The following is a 15,137-nucleotide window of genomic DNA, read 5'->3' on the forward strand; positions in this document are numbered from 1 at the left end:
CCCCCCGCCTGTGAGGGGGTGGGAGAGGGTGGTGTGTTTAATACTCCTCCCCCTCTTCCTCCTCCCCGCGGTCCTCCGCGGTCTCCAGCCCCACCTCTTCGTAGTCCTTCTCCAGCGCCGCCAGGTCCTCCCGAGCCTCCGAGAACTCCCCCTCCTCCATACCTGAGGGACATAGGTATAGCTGGCTGTTAGTTTCAGGTATAACGCTCTGTTAAGGTGCGATCTAATGTTTCTTGGCGTCACGGACACAGCCTGCTGAACCTGGATTAAATCATGTGTGAGTAATGCAAAGAAAGACAGAAAGAAAGAAAGAAACAGACAGACGGGCAGACAGACAGACAGACATACATACAGACAGACAGAGAGACAGAGAGAGAGACAGACAGAAAGACAAACAAACAAACAAACAATGAAGACTGAGCACTGACCCCCCCCCCCCCTTTTTTTTGCTGTCGAGTCGGGGGGGGGGGGGGGGAGGCAACTTGAATAAAATTAGATCAAAACAAAACAACAAGCCTAACGATAAAGAATTGACATGAAAGTTTGCCTTTGACCGATCGACGTTGTTTCTTTGAGGTATGTAACGAAGTCCTTGGTCGGAGTGCAGTGAAGACAATCACAGTATCGAGTTTGGCTTTCCTTTTAGTCTTACTCCACCAGAGCAATTTTCTTATGTGCTGAGTATCTGTTGGACTATTCATTAACCAAAATGCATCGTATATCTTTAGTTACATAATTTCGAGACGCTGCTCAGATCATGCTGGGATTCGAACTCACCTTCACCGACGTACCAGTGGACGAAGGCCCGCTTGGCGTACATGAGGTCAAACTTGTGGTCAAGACGAGCCCAGGCCTCGGCGATGGCGGTGGTGTTGCTCAACATGCACACAGCACGTTGCACTTGCGCCAGGTCTCCACCTAGGGCACACAACAGCACACATTAACGGCTGACATATAGTCCTATTTCATTAGTTTAATTACTTCCAGGGCTTTTCCCATCGTTGCGGGGATGTATAAATTAAGCTTCCTGCAAAGTTTTAGGTTTGAAGTCCTTACCAATTACGAGAAATAATTAATTCTTTATTGCTATGTTTAGAAACAGTTCTCCAGGACTTGGGATATTTTTAGACCGTCAACACAGACAGTACAGCTTCGTCAATCCCCGCGTGAAGGAAATCGCTCACCTTCCACGTGCAAAACGTAGTGATATTGACACGCCAGATTAGCGCGGTAGCGTATTGTGCTAAGCCGGAAAGCGCGCTTTTCTGTATTCTTGTTAACTTCGCAATTTCCGGAAAACATCCACTTTCACTTTGAGACTGTTCTGTTTACATTCGACACTATCAAAACCACTTTGCAATACTGAAATAATTTTTTCTGTGTTCGAAAGCTACAGCCAATCGTTATTATATCCCCTTAGGTACAGTTTTATAACATTATTGGCACATGTAAACAATATGAATTAATTAATGAACGCTACGAATATGGCAGCCTTTAAGGTCATCTTCATCAAGCCAGATATTATATGGACGAATGGATATTAAATGGACGAATTCGACTTCGCGAAGCTCGCTGCACGAAACTTTGGTACTTATTGTATACATGCAAAATTACTTCGCAAAGTCAACTTCGGGCTCAAGAAAGAAAGGCGTATAAGGTCATCGTCATTATTGTTTGTGGTATATCCGGAACTAGGCCGTTCTAAGGTCAAATACACGCGTCTGGGGTCTATTTTCGTGACCATGTTTTAGACTTTTGTATTTGTAATGCCCCGTGTCCGTATATTGTGATGTATTTTGTGTGTTTAACCGCCTGACACTGCGAAGCCCTTTTCCTTGTGTTTATAGGGACAGTAAAATCTTTAGTCTTGAGTCTTGAGTCTTGTATCGAGGCTGAACTAGCTCCGTTTGTATCGAGGTAGCCACGCTGTCCTGTTAGCGTTTAAAATAATAAAGATGTTGGGACTTGGAGCTTCGCCGTTGGACATAAAAGTGAAAGTCAACCAGCAATCGCCGTGGGACATAACGCTGAAAATCAACAGCGATCACTGTATGACATGAAGCTGACATTCAGCAGCAATCACTGTATGACATAAGCTGAAAATCAACAGCGATCACTGAATGACATAAGCTGAAAATCAACAGCGATCACTGTATGACAAAAGCTGAAAACCAACAGCGATCACTGTATGACATAAAGCTGACATTCAGCAGCAATCACTGTATGACATAAGCTGAAAATCAATAGCAATCGCTGCCAAGCGAAACTGGAAGAAGAAGAACTCGCCCCTGAGTGGACACTCACACTCACCGGGCACGATGGTGGGCGGCTGGTAGTTGATGCCCACTTTGAATCCCGTGGGGCACCAGTCCACGAACTGGATGCTGCGCTTGGTCTTGATGGTGGCGATGGCGGCGTTGACGTCCTTGGGCACGACGTCACCACGGTACAGCATGCAACAGGCCATGTACTTGCCGTGCCGGGGGTCACACTTGACCATCTGGTTGCACGGCTCGAAGCAGGCGTTGGTGATCTCAGCCACAGACATCTGCTCGTGGTACGCCTTCTCCGCTGCAACGACAGATACGATGGATGCTTTTGACAGAATGTCAGATCACTTTGTGGCTGTAATTAGATAAGATATCACTACGCTGGGTATATTTTATTACTAGATTATCAACGGTTTGTGATCCACAAGATAAACCATCATCTCCTTTGTTTGACACGGCTTTTGTGAGTTGTTGGATAGCCTGTTTAGGTGCCGTCGTCAACAAAAGATCCTGGCGGTGTCGCAGCTCATTTGAATGAGGGCCCCAAAGGGTTTAAAATCGTGATCGTGATTGGCGATTTTTGACCTTTCTGTGACCGTGATTGCCGAAATTTCCATTTCTGTGATCGTGATGGGACTTTGCCCGTGATCCGTGATGACAAAAAAATCAAGTCTCGTGATCGTGATCGTGATTTGTTTTCGTGATCGTGATGGGCATTATTGCAAAGCATTTTATTTTCAACGTACATTTTTCACAGCTGTATCACTCTATGATCCTCTATTCGTCAAGGTGTTCGTGATCGTGAAAACAAAAATCAAGGTAACTGTGATCGTGAAAGCTAAAATTTCCCTTCCCGTGATCGTGATGATACCCCCCTTTGGGGCCCTCTTGAATGTATTCGTCTGATGATGACAGTTACCTTAAAAGGAGAGTTTTTGGTGATATTTCTAGGTGACTGAGCTGAGATCAATTAATGCATTGAAATCACCTTGAACATGTCTGGTAGCTCCGTGATTAAGATCCCTGGTACTTAAGGCGATGTGAGGCACTAAAATCACCAAAATGAAACTTGGAGAATACATGGAATAAATTAGTTTTCTGGGTAGTTATTGAAGTGACTTATGAAAAGAAATGACAAATATGTGAATACTACAGGACATAGACTGCCGTTGCTATGGAAACTGGCTTAAACAGCGCCATATTGGATTTCTAGAAAACGGTTTTACAGCAACAAATACTAAATGCTTAATATTTGGCACAAAAATACACATGACTTTTATCTACAATCATATAGAACGATTATTTGAGAAAAGACTACAGTTGAATTTATATTAATTTTTGAAATAAGGATTAATGAATATGCGGTTAGAAATTCATTAATCCTTATTACAAAAATTAATATGAATTCAACTAGTCTTTAGTAAAAAAAAATCGTTCATGATTGTAGATAAATGTCATGTGTATCTTTGTGCCAAATATCATGCATTTCTGATGTATGATGTCGCTGTAAAACCGTTTCCTAGAAATCCAATATGGCGACTGTTTCCCAAGCAACGGCGATCTGTGTCCATTAATATTTACACATTTTTCATTCATTGTTTTAAGTCACTTCAATAACTACCAAGAAAACTAGGTTATTCCATGTATTCTCCAAGTTTATTTTTAGTGCCACACATCGCCTTAACCTCTGAGAGGTCGACGATAAAGAATAGAAATACAGATGCTGAACTTTTGTTTACAAAAATTCCTGGTGTGTGACTGCTCAAAGAGTGAAAGGTTTGCTGTAAGGGTTGCACAATCTTTTTAGTCCCGACTACAAAACAAAACTAAAAAAAAATCTACACCGCAGTTTCCAGAACACGCTTACCCCCCTTTTCTCATCACTTCCCAGCCCACCTCATAGTAACTATTTTATATGCCATTAAGCAAAAACTCACCAGAAATGATGGGAGCGTACGTAACCAGGGGGAAGTGAATCCTGGGGTAGGGCACCAGGTTGGTCTGGAACTCGGTCAGATCCACGTTGAGGGCGCCGTCAAATCTCAAGGAGGCGGTGATGGAGGACACGATCTGGCCGATGAGACGGTTGAGGTTCTGGTAGGAGGGGCGCTCGATGTCCAGGTTACGGCGGCAGATGTCGTAGATGGCCTCGTTGTCCACCATGAAGGCGCAGTCCGAGTGCTCCAGGGTGGTGTGGGTGGTCAGGATGGAGTTGTACGGCTCCACCACGGCTGTGGACACCTGTTTGTGAGGGAAAGAAGGAAGACGCGTGTTATTTTGGAAAGCATCGAACGAGAAGCTGGTTTTCGTGTAGAAATAGCCGGGCACTTGGTAAACCTCTTATTTTGGAAAGCTTCGCGCGAGAAGGTTTTGCTGTAGAGTTAGCCGGGCTCTTGGTAAACCTCTTATTTTGGAAAGCTTCGAGCGAGAAGGTTTTGCTGTAGAGTTAGCCGGGCTCTTGGTAAACCTCTTATTTTGGAAAGCATCGAGCGAGAAGGTTTTCCTGTTGAGTTAGCCGGGCTCTTGGTAAACCTCTTATTTTGGAAAGCTTCGAGCGAGAAAGTTTTCCTGTAGAGTTAGCCGGGCTCTTGGTAAACCTCTTGGATTGAAGAATGTTCAACAGGGGGTTTGAGTTTGTGAGTTTGGAATGCTTATAACCTGATTAGCATGTGAAAAAATGGTGGGATGCGCGTTCAGGTTTATACGGTTTGATCTGAAAAGCCTACTGCTGAATGATTGTGCTCTGGTTAAATCTCCAAGACCGGAGAATACTTGGCAATCAAGAAAATAGGCGTTTGGGACATTTTTTCTTCAGAACAATTTACTACGTACTATAACCCAGTTCTCAGAGTGACCCACACAACTGTTGATCAAAATTGAATTTCTGCCTTTCGTTTTCTTACATCGACATTGTTTCAGTCCAGAGTATCAAACGGTCAAACTTCTCCCGTTGAAATAAAACAAAAACAAAACAAGTCGCGTAAGGCGAAAATACAATATTTAGTCAAGTAGCTGCCATTTTTCAGCAAGACCGTATACTCGTAGCATCGTCAGTCCATCGCTCATGGCAAAGGCAGTGAAATTGACAAGAAGAGCGGGGTAGTAGTTGCGCTAAGAAGGATAGCACGCTTTTCTGTACCTCTCTTTGTTTTACCTTTCTGAGCGTGTTTTTAATCCAAACATATCATATCTATATGTTTTTGGAATCAGGAACCGACAAGGAATAAGATGAAAGTGTTTTTAAATTGATTTGGACAATTTAATTTTGATAATAATTTTTATATATTTAATTTTCAGAGCTTGTTTTTAATCCGAATATAACATATTTATATGTTTTTGGAATCAGCAAATGATGGAGAATAAGATAAACGTAAATTTGGATCGTTTTATAAATTTTTATTTTTTTTTACAATTTTCCGATTTTTAATGACCAAAGTCATTAATTAATTTTTAAGCCACCAAGCTGAAATGCAATACCGAACCCCGGGCTTCGTCGAAGATTACTTGACCAAAATTTGAACCAATTTGGTTGAAAAATGAGGGCGTGACAGTGCCGCCTCAACTTTCACGAAAAGCCGGATATGACGTCATCAAAGACATTTATCAAAAAAATGAAAAAAACGTTCGGGCATTTCATACCCAGGAACTCTCATGTCAAATTTCATAAAGATCGGTCCAGTAGTTTAGTCTGAATCGCTCTACACACACACACACAGACAGACAGACAGACAGACAGACACACGCACATACACCACGACCCTCGTTTCGATTCCCCCTCGATGTTAAAATATTTAGTCAAAACTTGACTAAATATAAAAACGCCCAAATCATAATGAAATCGTGGTCATCAGTGAGGAAAGGGATTAAGGAAACTCAATCAACGTTACTAGAAGTGCATTAAACTAGAAGTAGTATTCATTCCCTTGTAAAGTTACATAAAGAACTATACTGTTGCTAAAGGTGGTTCATAAATGAGCCCGAAGTCGACTTCGCGAAGTCTTTTTGTCAAGCACTCGTTGCTAAAGCGTCGTGAGGCCAGCTTCGCGAAATATGTACTTCGCGTAGTCGATGTTGCCCAGTTAAGGACAGGCTTTACCTGTGGAGCGGGGTAGATGGCAAACTCCAGCTTGGACTTCTTGCCGTAGTCGACAGAGAGTCTCTCCATGAGCAGGGAGGAGAAGCCGGACCCCGTGCCTCCCCCGAAACTGTGGAACACCAGGAACCCCTGCAGGCCTGTGCACTGGTCAGCCTGTGGGAAGAAAACGAAGTAGATGGTTGGTGTATATCCCGACTTCGCTTATTTTCAAGAAAGACTCAGTATCAGAAGTTTTAAGCACTGATATAGTTAACTACTTTGTCAAAGGTTTTGTGAAGATCAGATAACTTCCGCCTGGCTCTCACTTACTCTGCATTTAGAGCGCTCACGTCCCTTTGTTTCTCAGATTTGTCAAAGTTGGTCATGGTTTTGTTTAACAACTAGATGGAAGAGTTAGCCTGTTAGACAGTTGATAGTTAGGCACTGATCTCTCATAATGTGTGTGTCTAAAAAACTGATTCAAGACAAACAGAGCAGAGGCAAGATGAATGATCAGGCTTCGAATTGAAAGATCATGCCCGTCGCGACATAACCTTCGTGGTTGAAAACGACGTTAAACACCAAATAAAGAAAGAAAGAAAGATCATGATAAGGTACATCTGATCGGGTAATAAAGAGAAAGGGAAAGAGGCTTAAAGGTGGCTGTAGTGCGCTATAACAGTCTTTTCGACTTTAATGACAGTATAAATATAGTTTCAATTTCTGTCTAGTGTACGTTCTGCATTTATACAAAAAGTACAGCGTATGGTTATAATTAAGCTTGTTGTTTCTGCTCTTCTACCCTCACGTTCCCCAAACGACCGTCTCAGTCAGGGGACTGGTGGTGATGATGATGATGATGATGATGATGATGATGATGATGATGATGATGATGATGTTGATGGTGTTGATGCTGCTGCTGCTGCTGCTGCTGCTGCTGCTGCTGATGATGATGTTTCTCTTAGTCGTTCAACACGACAGACATGAACTGACCATCTTGCGGATCCTGTCCAGCACGAGGTCGACGATCTCCTTGCCCACAGTGTAGTGCCCCCTGGCGTAGTTGTTGGCCGCGTCCTCCTTGCCCGAGATCAGCTGCTCGGGGTGGAACAGCTGTCGGTACGAGCCCGTGCGAACCTCGTCTGCAATTTAAAAACAAATTAAGATATTAACAGAATTAACCAGAAAACGAGTACAAGACGAAGTATAACGCTGCCAAAAGAACGACATTCTTTTGTTGTAACATCACCCTTAATAATAATGATAATAATAATAATAAATCACTTTTCTATAGCGCAAGTCCCGAATTCACAGCTCCAATCGCTTTACAATTCCAATAAACACACACACACACACACACACACACACACACACACACACACACACACACACACACACACACACACACACACACACACACACACACACACACTCGGGGACACACACACACACGATATACAAATCAGAAACATTTAATTGGCAAATCTGTGACAGTCATCGTCTCTCTGATCCTCCTCCCCCCCCCCTCACCTGTATACCCACCTTACCGACTCATATGTCCCCGATATTGCTGAAAATTAAAGTTAAATCCCTTCCCGTCCTCTGTCAAGTCAAGTCAAGTATTTTATTGTTTTGGGCCCAGAGGGCTTTGAAACAAAGATATCATTTTAACAAAAAAAGGTAACAAATCAGACAGTTAATAAATGTATACAAATTGAGCGGACAAATACAACAATACTATACAACCAAAAAAAATAAATTGGCAATATACACTTCCATACATACAAACAAAAATAAAAGAAAAATAGGTTTAACAAAATCAGGTAAGAGATCAGACAGATAATATATATACATTAAGCGGACAACGATAATATACAGCCGAAATAAATTAGCAATACCATTATGCCATGCATCTTTTGTAAAAAACACAAAACAAAACAAAAGCATATATTACATACATATACATACCAATAAAGAAACTAGATATAACGCTAACATACTAAAATCATAACGTGGGCTACAAATCTTGCTAGCTTCATTAGTTTTATCTTAGATTTACAATTCATTAACTGTTCATATTTTAAACAATTTGGGTAAGATCGGTAATAAGGACTAATTAATTTTCTTCTTTCAGACACTATACTTTCGTCGGTACAAATGAACAAATAGTGAAACTCATCACCTAATTCATTTTTATCGCACATATCACACAATCTTTCATTTCTAGGAGCATTAAAAAATCTGTGCTGATGTATTGGCAACTTATGATTGCTTGTTCTAAATTTTGCTAATTTAACTTGGAATTTCCTAGGCAAACAAAGCAAATACCTTTCCAGACAAAAATCCTTTTTATATACTCTGTAATTAAAACACAAGCTGTTGGCGTTCACGTCAGTGTTCCATTCCTGCAGGAATTGATCTCTTAGCCTTTGCTTTACAACGTTTTTAAAACCTGAGACGGCAAGACTCTGAGTTGTCCATAAATATGATAGACCCAACTTATTTAACATAGTATTGACATGCGACAACCAGGGCAATTTAACGTGTTGTACATGGTACAACTTCAAATGTAGCTTTAACATTAAACAGGACATCTTATTCGCACCATCGTTCATTTCTTTCATCAGTTTATACCAATAAACCAGTAACTGACATTGTACCTCAATTCTAATTGGATAACGACCAAGCTCTCCGTAAACCATACAGGTGGGTGTAGTTTTATATACATCAAGAAACATTTTTAAAAATCGCAATTGAAACCTTGATAATATGTCTAATGAATCATATCCCCACACCTCACAACCATACAGCAAAATTGGATGTACACACTTCTCAAAAAGATCCAATTGCACGTCAATTGGTAAATTTAGTTTTCTACATTTTCGAATTAACGAAATTCTTTTGTTATATTTTTTCGTCTTTTTTTGTCAAAAATGTATCTTGTCTGTTTTACATTTTTAATAAGGGTATGAGCAATTCTCTGACCTTGACATCACGTGAAATAATATTTCCTATCTAGATGTACATATTTATAACCACACTTAATATAAACTTAGCTTGTTGTGTGGTCACAAATGTCTATATCGCATATACATGCCACCCTGTATTTCTCTAATAAAATCTTGTTTAAACCATATACAAATCATGACATTAGAAAATACAAGCACACTAACCCATCATATAGCGATACGAAAAATGACACAGTCAATAACAACAACAGCAAAATTCAAAAGGCGTGCGTAACGGCTCTGTAGGAAATATAACACCGCCAACTGAATAGCATTCTTTTCATTTAAAAAAAACACAACCCATCCTGGGCCTCTTAAAGTTGTTTGCTAAAACTCTTCAACTTCCATCTTGAACACACGGCCAGTACCGTGTAACCAGTTACACGGTACTGGCCGTGTGTTCAAGATGTTCAACTTCCAGCAGCTTGTGTCCTCGATACTATGGTGGGCAGCTGTTCTTTTAAGACCGTTCAATTTCAGACTTCCCCAATTTTAAGACCGTGCATAGACGGGAGCTGTGGCGGGGTGGTAAGACGTCGGCCTCTTAATCGGAAGGTCGAGGGTTCGAATCCCTACCGCGGCCGCCTGGTGGGTTAAGTGTGGAGATTTTTCTGATCTCCCAGGTCAACTTGTGAGCAGACCTGCTTAGTGGCTTATCCCCCTTCGTGTGTACACGCAAGCACAAGACCAAGTGCGCACGGAAAAGATCCTGTAATCCATGTCAGAGTTCGGTGGGTTATAGAAACACGAAAATACCCAGCATGCTTCCTCCGAAAGCGGCGTATGGCTGCCTAAATGGCGGGGTAAAAACGGTCATACACGTACAATTCTACGAGTGTACGTGGGAGTTTCAGCCCACGAACACAGAAGAAGAAGAAGAAGAAGACCTTGCCTTTTTCAGATTTTCTGATCGGAAACTCTGTAGAATTACCCCCACTTTCAGACAACCTTCTTTTCAAGACCTGGTTTTCTTAGATTGTGAGGGGTCTTGGTAGGGGGGTTCCCCTATACCGCAATGATTGCTGTCAACTCACCAACAACGCTGGGCTCCAGGTCGACATACACGGCCCGGGGGACGTGCTTGCCCATGGAGGTCTCGGAGAAGAAGGTGTTGTAGGACTCGTCCCCGTTGTCAATAGCAACCTTGAGGTCCTGCATCTTGCCGTTGGGGTGGATGGCGTGCTCCAGGCAGTACAGCTCCCAGCACGCGTTGCCGATCTGCACGCCAGCCTGGCCCACGTGGATGGAGATACACTCACGCTGTTGGACAGAACAGAGAGGGCGTTGTTAATGGCATGGAATTGCGTGTGGGTGAAGTGTGGACGGACACACACTCACGCTGTTGGACAGAACAGAGAGGGCGTTGTTAATGGCATGGAATTGCGTGTGGGTGAAGTGTGGACGGACACACACTCACGCTGTTGGACAGAACAGAGAGGGCGTTGTTAATGGCATGGAATTGCGTGTGGGTGAAGTGTGGACGGACACACACTCCCGCTGTTGGACGTAAAAGAGAGGGCATCGTCTAGGGCATGGAATTGCCGTTTGGGTGAGGTGTGGACGGACGCACACTCACGCTGTTGGACAGAAAACAGAGGGCATCGTCTAGGGCATGGAATTGCGTTTGGGTGAGGTGTTGACGGACGCACACTACTCACGCTGTTGGACAGAAAACAGAGGGCATCGTCTAGGGCATGGAATTGCGTTTGGGTGAGGTGTGGACGGACACACACTCACGCTGTTGGACAGAAAAGAGAGGGCGTTGTTAATGGCATGGAATTGCGTTTGGGTGAGGTGTGGACGGACGCACATTCACGCTGTACGGAAGAGAAAGAGCACATTTTAATGGACGGTGAGTGTGATATAAATGCACTTCGGTCTGAGCCACGTGGATAGAGATGTACTCGCGCTGTTGGAAGATAAGAAGACAAAGTTTAGGGCATGGAAGTGCTCATGGAAAACATCTTCCCTGGCCGGGTGGAGTGTGGAACGAGATGGATATGTGCTGATGTGACCCACGTTGATGGAGATGCACTCACGCTGTGGGCCCGAGAAAAGAGAGGGTACAGTTGAGTGGATAGGAATAAAATAGAACGTATGCGACCTGGTTAGTTTGACTAGAGATGCACTCACCCTGTTTAAGAAAAAATAAGGCAACATTTAGTGGATAGCAATAAGTTAGAACGTATGTGTTACTAGAGATACACTCACGTTGTTGAAGAAAAGAGAGGGTAAAGTTCCGTGGAACGTTAGAACACAGGTATATTATCTACAACTAGTACAAGTTCATATCCCCCTTCGTTGGCTCTGTTGAAGCCCGTTTTTAACCGCTTGTTTCTGTTTATATAATAAACCAACCATAGCGCGTCGTCGTCCCGAACTAAATCTTCAAAGTCTCAAAATCTGTGGGGAATTCTGGGAAGGGAAACGGTTTTCATGCTATGACGTCAGTGCCTTTCGGCAATTGGTCAATGCGTTTCGGAACCAGACCCCGGTACAACATAATGTCGATCACACTTGAAAATAAAGCTACTTGAGTTTATCACCGCGCGTCGACTGCATGTAATGATCGTATACTACTTCTAACCATAACGTACTTCTGAATAAATAAAAAAGTTTTATCATTAATATTATTTTCATTGTTAATCCTTTTTTATTTGTACAATTTAGTCAAAATGTTTGTGTGTTTCCCTTATTTTTCTAACTACTTCTCTCCACTGAAATTTCTTTTTGAGTGACTAGAGTTCTTTTGCTTTATGTTTGCCTCTACTGTACATTGTGCGGGGATGTAGCTCAGTCGGTAGCGCGCTGGATTTGTATCCAGTTGGCTGCTGTCAGCGTGAGTTCGTCCCCACGTTCGGCGAGCTAAGAGATTTATTTCTCAGAGTCAACTTTGTGTGCAGACTCTCCTCGGTGTCCGAACACCCCCGTGTGTACACACAAGCACAAGACCAAGTGCGCACGAAAAAGATCCTGTAATCCATGTCAGAGTTCGGTGGGTTATAGAAACACGAAAATAACCAGCATGCTTCCTCCGAAAGCGGCGTATGGCTGCCTAAATGGCGGGGTAAAAACGGTCATACACGTAAAAGCCGTGGGAGTTTCAGCCCATGAACGAACAAACAAACTATACATTGTAACCCCTTTTTACATTTAGTCAAGTTTTGACTAAATGTTTTAACATAGAGGGGGGAATCGAGACGAGGGTCGTGGTGTATGTGTGTCTGTCTGTCTGTCTGTCTGTCTGTGTGTCTGTGTGTCTGTCTGTCTGTCTGTCTGTCTGTCTGTCTGTCTGTGTGTAGAGCGATTCAGACTAAACTACTGGGCCGATCTTTATGAAATTGGACATGAGAGTTTCTGGGTATGATATCCCCGGACGTTTTTTTCATTTTTTCGATAAATACCTTTGATGACGTCATATCCGGCTTTTTGTAAAAGTTGAGGCGGCACTGTCACACCCTCATTTTTCAATCAAATTGATTGAAATTTTGGCCAAGCAATCTTCGACGAAGGCCGGGGTTTGGTATTGCATATCAGCTTGGTGGCTTAAAAACTAATGAGTGAGTTTGGTCATTAAAAATCGGAAACTTGTAATTAACATTATTTTTTTATTAAACGATCCAAAAACAATTTCATCTTATTCTTCGTCATTTTCTGATTCCAAAAACATATACATATGTTATATTTGGATTAAAAACAAGCTCTGAAAATTAAAATTATGATCAAAATTAAATTTCCGAAATCGTTTTAAAAACTATTTCATTTTATTCCTTGTCGGTTCCTGATTCCAAAAACATATAGATATGATATGTTTGGATTAAAAACACGCTCAGAAAGTTCAAACGAAGAGAGGTACAGTAAAGCGTGGTATGAAGCACAGCGCAACCGCTACCGCGCCAAACAGGCTCGTCACTTTCACTGCCTTTTGCACTAGCGGCGGACTACGTTCAGTTTCATTCTGTGAGTTCCACAGCTTGACTAAATGTAGTAATTTCGCCTTACGCGACTTGTCGGTTTTGCGCTGCTTTTGTGTTTGCTTCTGCTTTTTGTGTCTTGTGTATTCGTTGTCCTGAAGAAGCCTCCAGAGGCGAAAATTCACCCACAGTCATCTTGTTGTTTAGATAATAATACTTCTGTAAATGACTAATACAGAGTCACTGTGGTCAGCACGCTACTCCCCCCCCCCACCACCACCACCACCCGCCCACCCACCTGGACTAAGTGTAGTGTATCAGTGAAGCTGCTTACAGAATGTGTCAAATGCAAAGCAGAAGAGGATCAAACAATTAGTTCTCATTCACTTGTGGTCATAGATAATACACACTGCCTTGTCGGAGTGGAATGTGCTCACGGATACACTCAGTCTGTGTCAGAAAGGATGGGACAAATGTTGATGGATGATAAGTGTGATCTGCGCGCCTGTGAGTGTGACTATCTCAGAACTCTGTGAGTGTGACTGTTTCAGAACTCTGTGAGTGTGACTATCTCAGAACTCTGTGAGTGTGACTGTCTCAGAACTCTGTGAGTGTGACTGTCTCAGAACTCTGTGAGTGTGACTGTCTCAGAACTCTGTGAGTGTGACTGTCTCAGAACTCTATGAGTGTGACTGTCTCAGAACTCTGTGAGTGTGACAGTGTCTCAGAACTCTGTGAGTCAGTGTGACTGTCTCAGAACTCTGTGAGTGTGACTGTTTCAGAACTATGTGAGTGTGACTGTCTCAGAACTCTGTGAGTGTGACTATCAATCAATCAATCAATGACGCTTATATCGCGCATATTCCGTGGGTACAGTTCTAGGCGCTCTGCAGTGATGCCGTGTGAGATGAAATTTTATACGGCCAGTAGATTGCAGCCATTTCGGCGCATATTTACCTTTCACGGCCTATTATTCCAAGTCACACGGGTATAGGTAGACAATTATTAACTGTGCCTAAGCAATTTTGCCAGGAAAGACCCTTTTGTCAATCGTGGGATCTTTAACGTGCACACCCAATGTAGTGTACACGGGGGGAGGGTTCGGACACCGAAGAGAGTCTGCACACAAAGTTGACTCTGAAATAAATTTCCGCCGAACCTGGGATCGAACTCACGCTGACAGCGGCCAACTGAATACAAATCCAGCGCGCTACCAACTGAGCTATATCCCCGCCCATCTATACGACTATCTCAGAACTCTGTGAGTGTGACTGTCTCAGAACTCTGTGAGTGTGACTATCTCAGAACTCTGTGAGTGTGACTGTCTCAGAACTCTGTGGGTGTGACTGTTTCAGAACTCTGTGAGTGTGACTGTCTCAGAACTCTGTGAGTGTGACTATCTCAGAACTCTGTGAGTGTGACTGTCTCAGAACTCTGTGAGTGTGACTGTTTCAGTACTCTGTGAGTGTGACTATCTCAGAACTCTGTGAGTGTGACTGTCTCAGAACTCTGTGAGTGTGACTATCTCAGAACTCTGTGAGTGTGACTGTCTCAGAACTCTGTGAGTGTGACTATCTCAGAACTCTGTGAGTGTGACTGTCTCAGAACTCTGTGAGTGGGACTGTTTCAGAACTCTGTGAGTGTGACCGTCTATCTCAGACAGTGTCAGTGGATGGATTAATGCACTTCCGCTCAGGTAGACGAGAAAAGACAAAGTCAGATTGATAGCAAGAGATAATCCCCCCCCAAAAAAAAACAAAAAAAACAACCATCTTGTCTGGATACGACAATGGGCACTTGGCATTATATGCAGTGAACGTAGATTGGAACCAATTGGTCAAAGGGGAGCAACCGCGTCTGCTTAGTCCGC

The 15,137-nt window shown here is 42.8% G+C and overlaps 1 protein-coding gene across 2 annotated transcripts; it reads right to left on the reverse strand.

The window, feature by feature from the left end:
• Window positions 1–24: 24 nt before the first annotated feature.
• On the reverse strand, window positions 25–10,628 carry LOC138957718 (tubulin alpha-2/alpha-4 chain-like). 2 transcript variants are annotated; one of them, XM_070328778.1, is made up of 7 exons: window positions 10,388–10,628; window positions 7,339–7,487; window positions 6,367–6,519; window positions 4,208–4,511; window positions 2,305–2,571; window positions 778–918; window positions 25–162 (listed from the first exon to the last, which is right to left on the reverse strand). In XM_070328778.1, the coding sequence occupies exons 1-7, from the start codon at window positions 10,509–10,511 to the stop codon at window positions 38–40; spliced, it is 1,263 nt and encodes a 420-aa protein (XP_070184879.1). In that variant the 5' UTR covers window positions 10,512–10,628; the 3' UTR covers window positions 25–37. The 2 variants fall into 2 exon arrangements, with proteins under 2 accessions (XP_070184879.1, XP_070184880.1); XM_070328779.1 differs by having other exon boundaries at window positions 2,311–2,571; window positions 10,388–10,626.
• Window positions 10,629–15,137: the final 4,509 nt, after the last annotated feature.

This window comes from Littorina saxatilis, unplaced genomic scaffold, assembly GCF_037325665.1.
Source record: "Littorina saxatilis isolate snail1 unplaced genomic scaffold, US_GU_Lsax_2.0 scaffold_2085, whole genome shotgun sequence".
NCBI lineage: Eukaryota > Metazoa > Mollusca > Gastropoda > Littorinimorpha > Littorinidae > Littorina > Littorina saxatilis.

Bases quoted from the DNA above. Each gene is read 5' to 3' on its own strand.
- LOC138957718 (XM_070328778.1), bottom strand. From the start codon at position 10,511: ATGCAGGACCTCAAGGTTGCTATTGACAACGGGGACGAGTCCTACAAC. The intron at 7,488-10,387 runs GTGAGTTGACAG...TTTAAATTGCAG, and splicing joins CCTGGAGCCCAGCGTTGTTG to ACGAGGTTCGCACGGGCTCG. The intron at 4,512-6,366 runs GTAAAGCCTGTC...CCTCACAAACAG, and splicing joins CCATCTACCCCGCTCCACAG to GTGTCCACAGCCGTGGTGGA.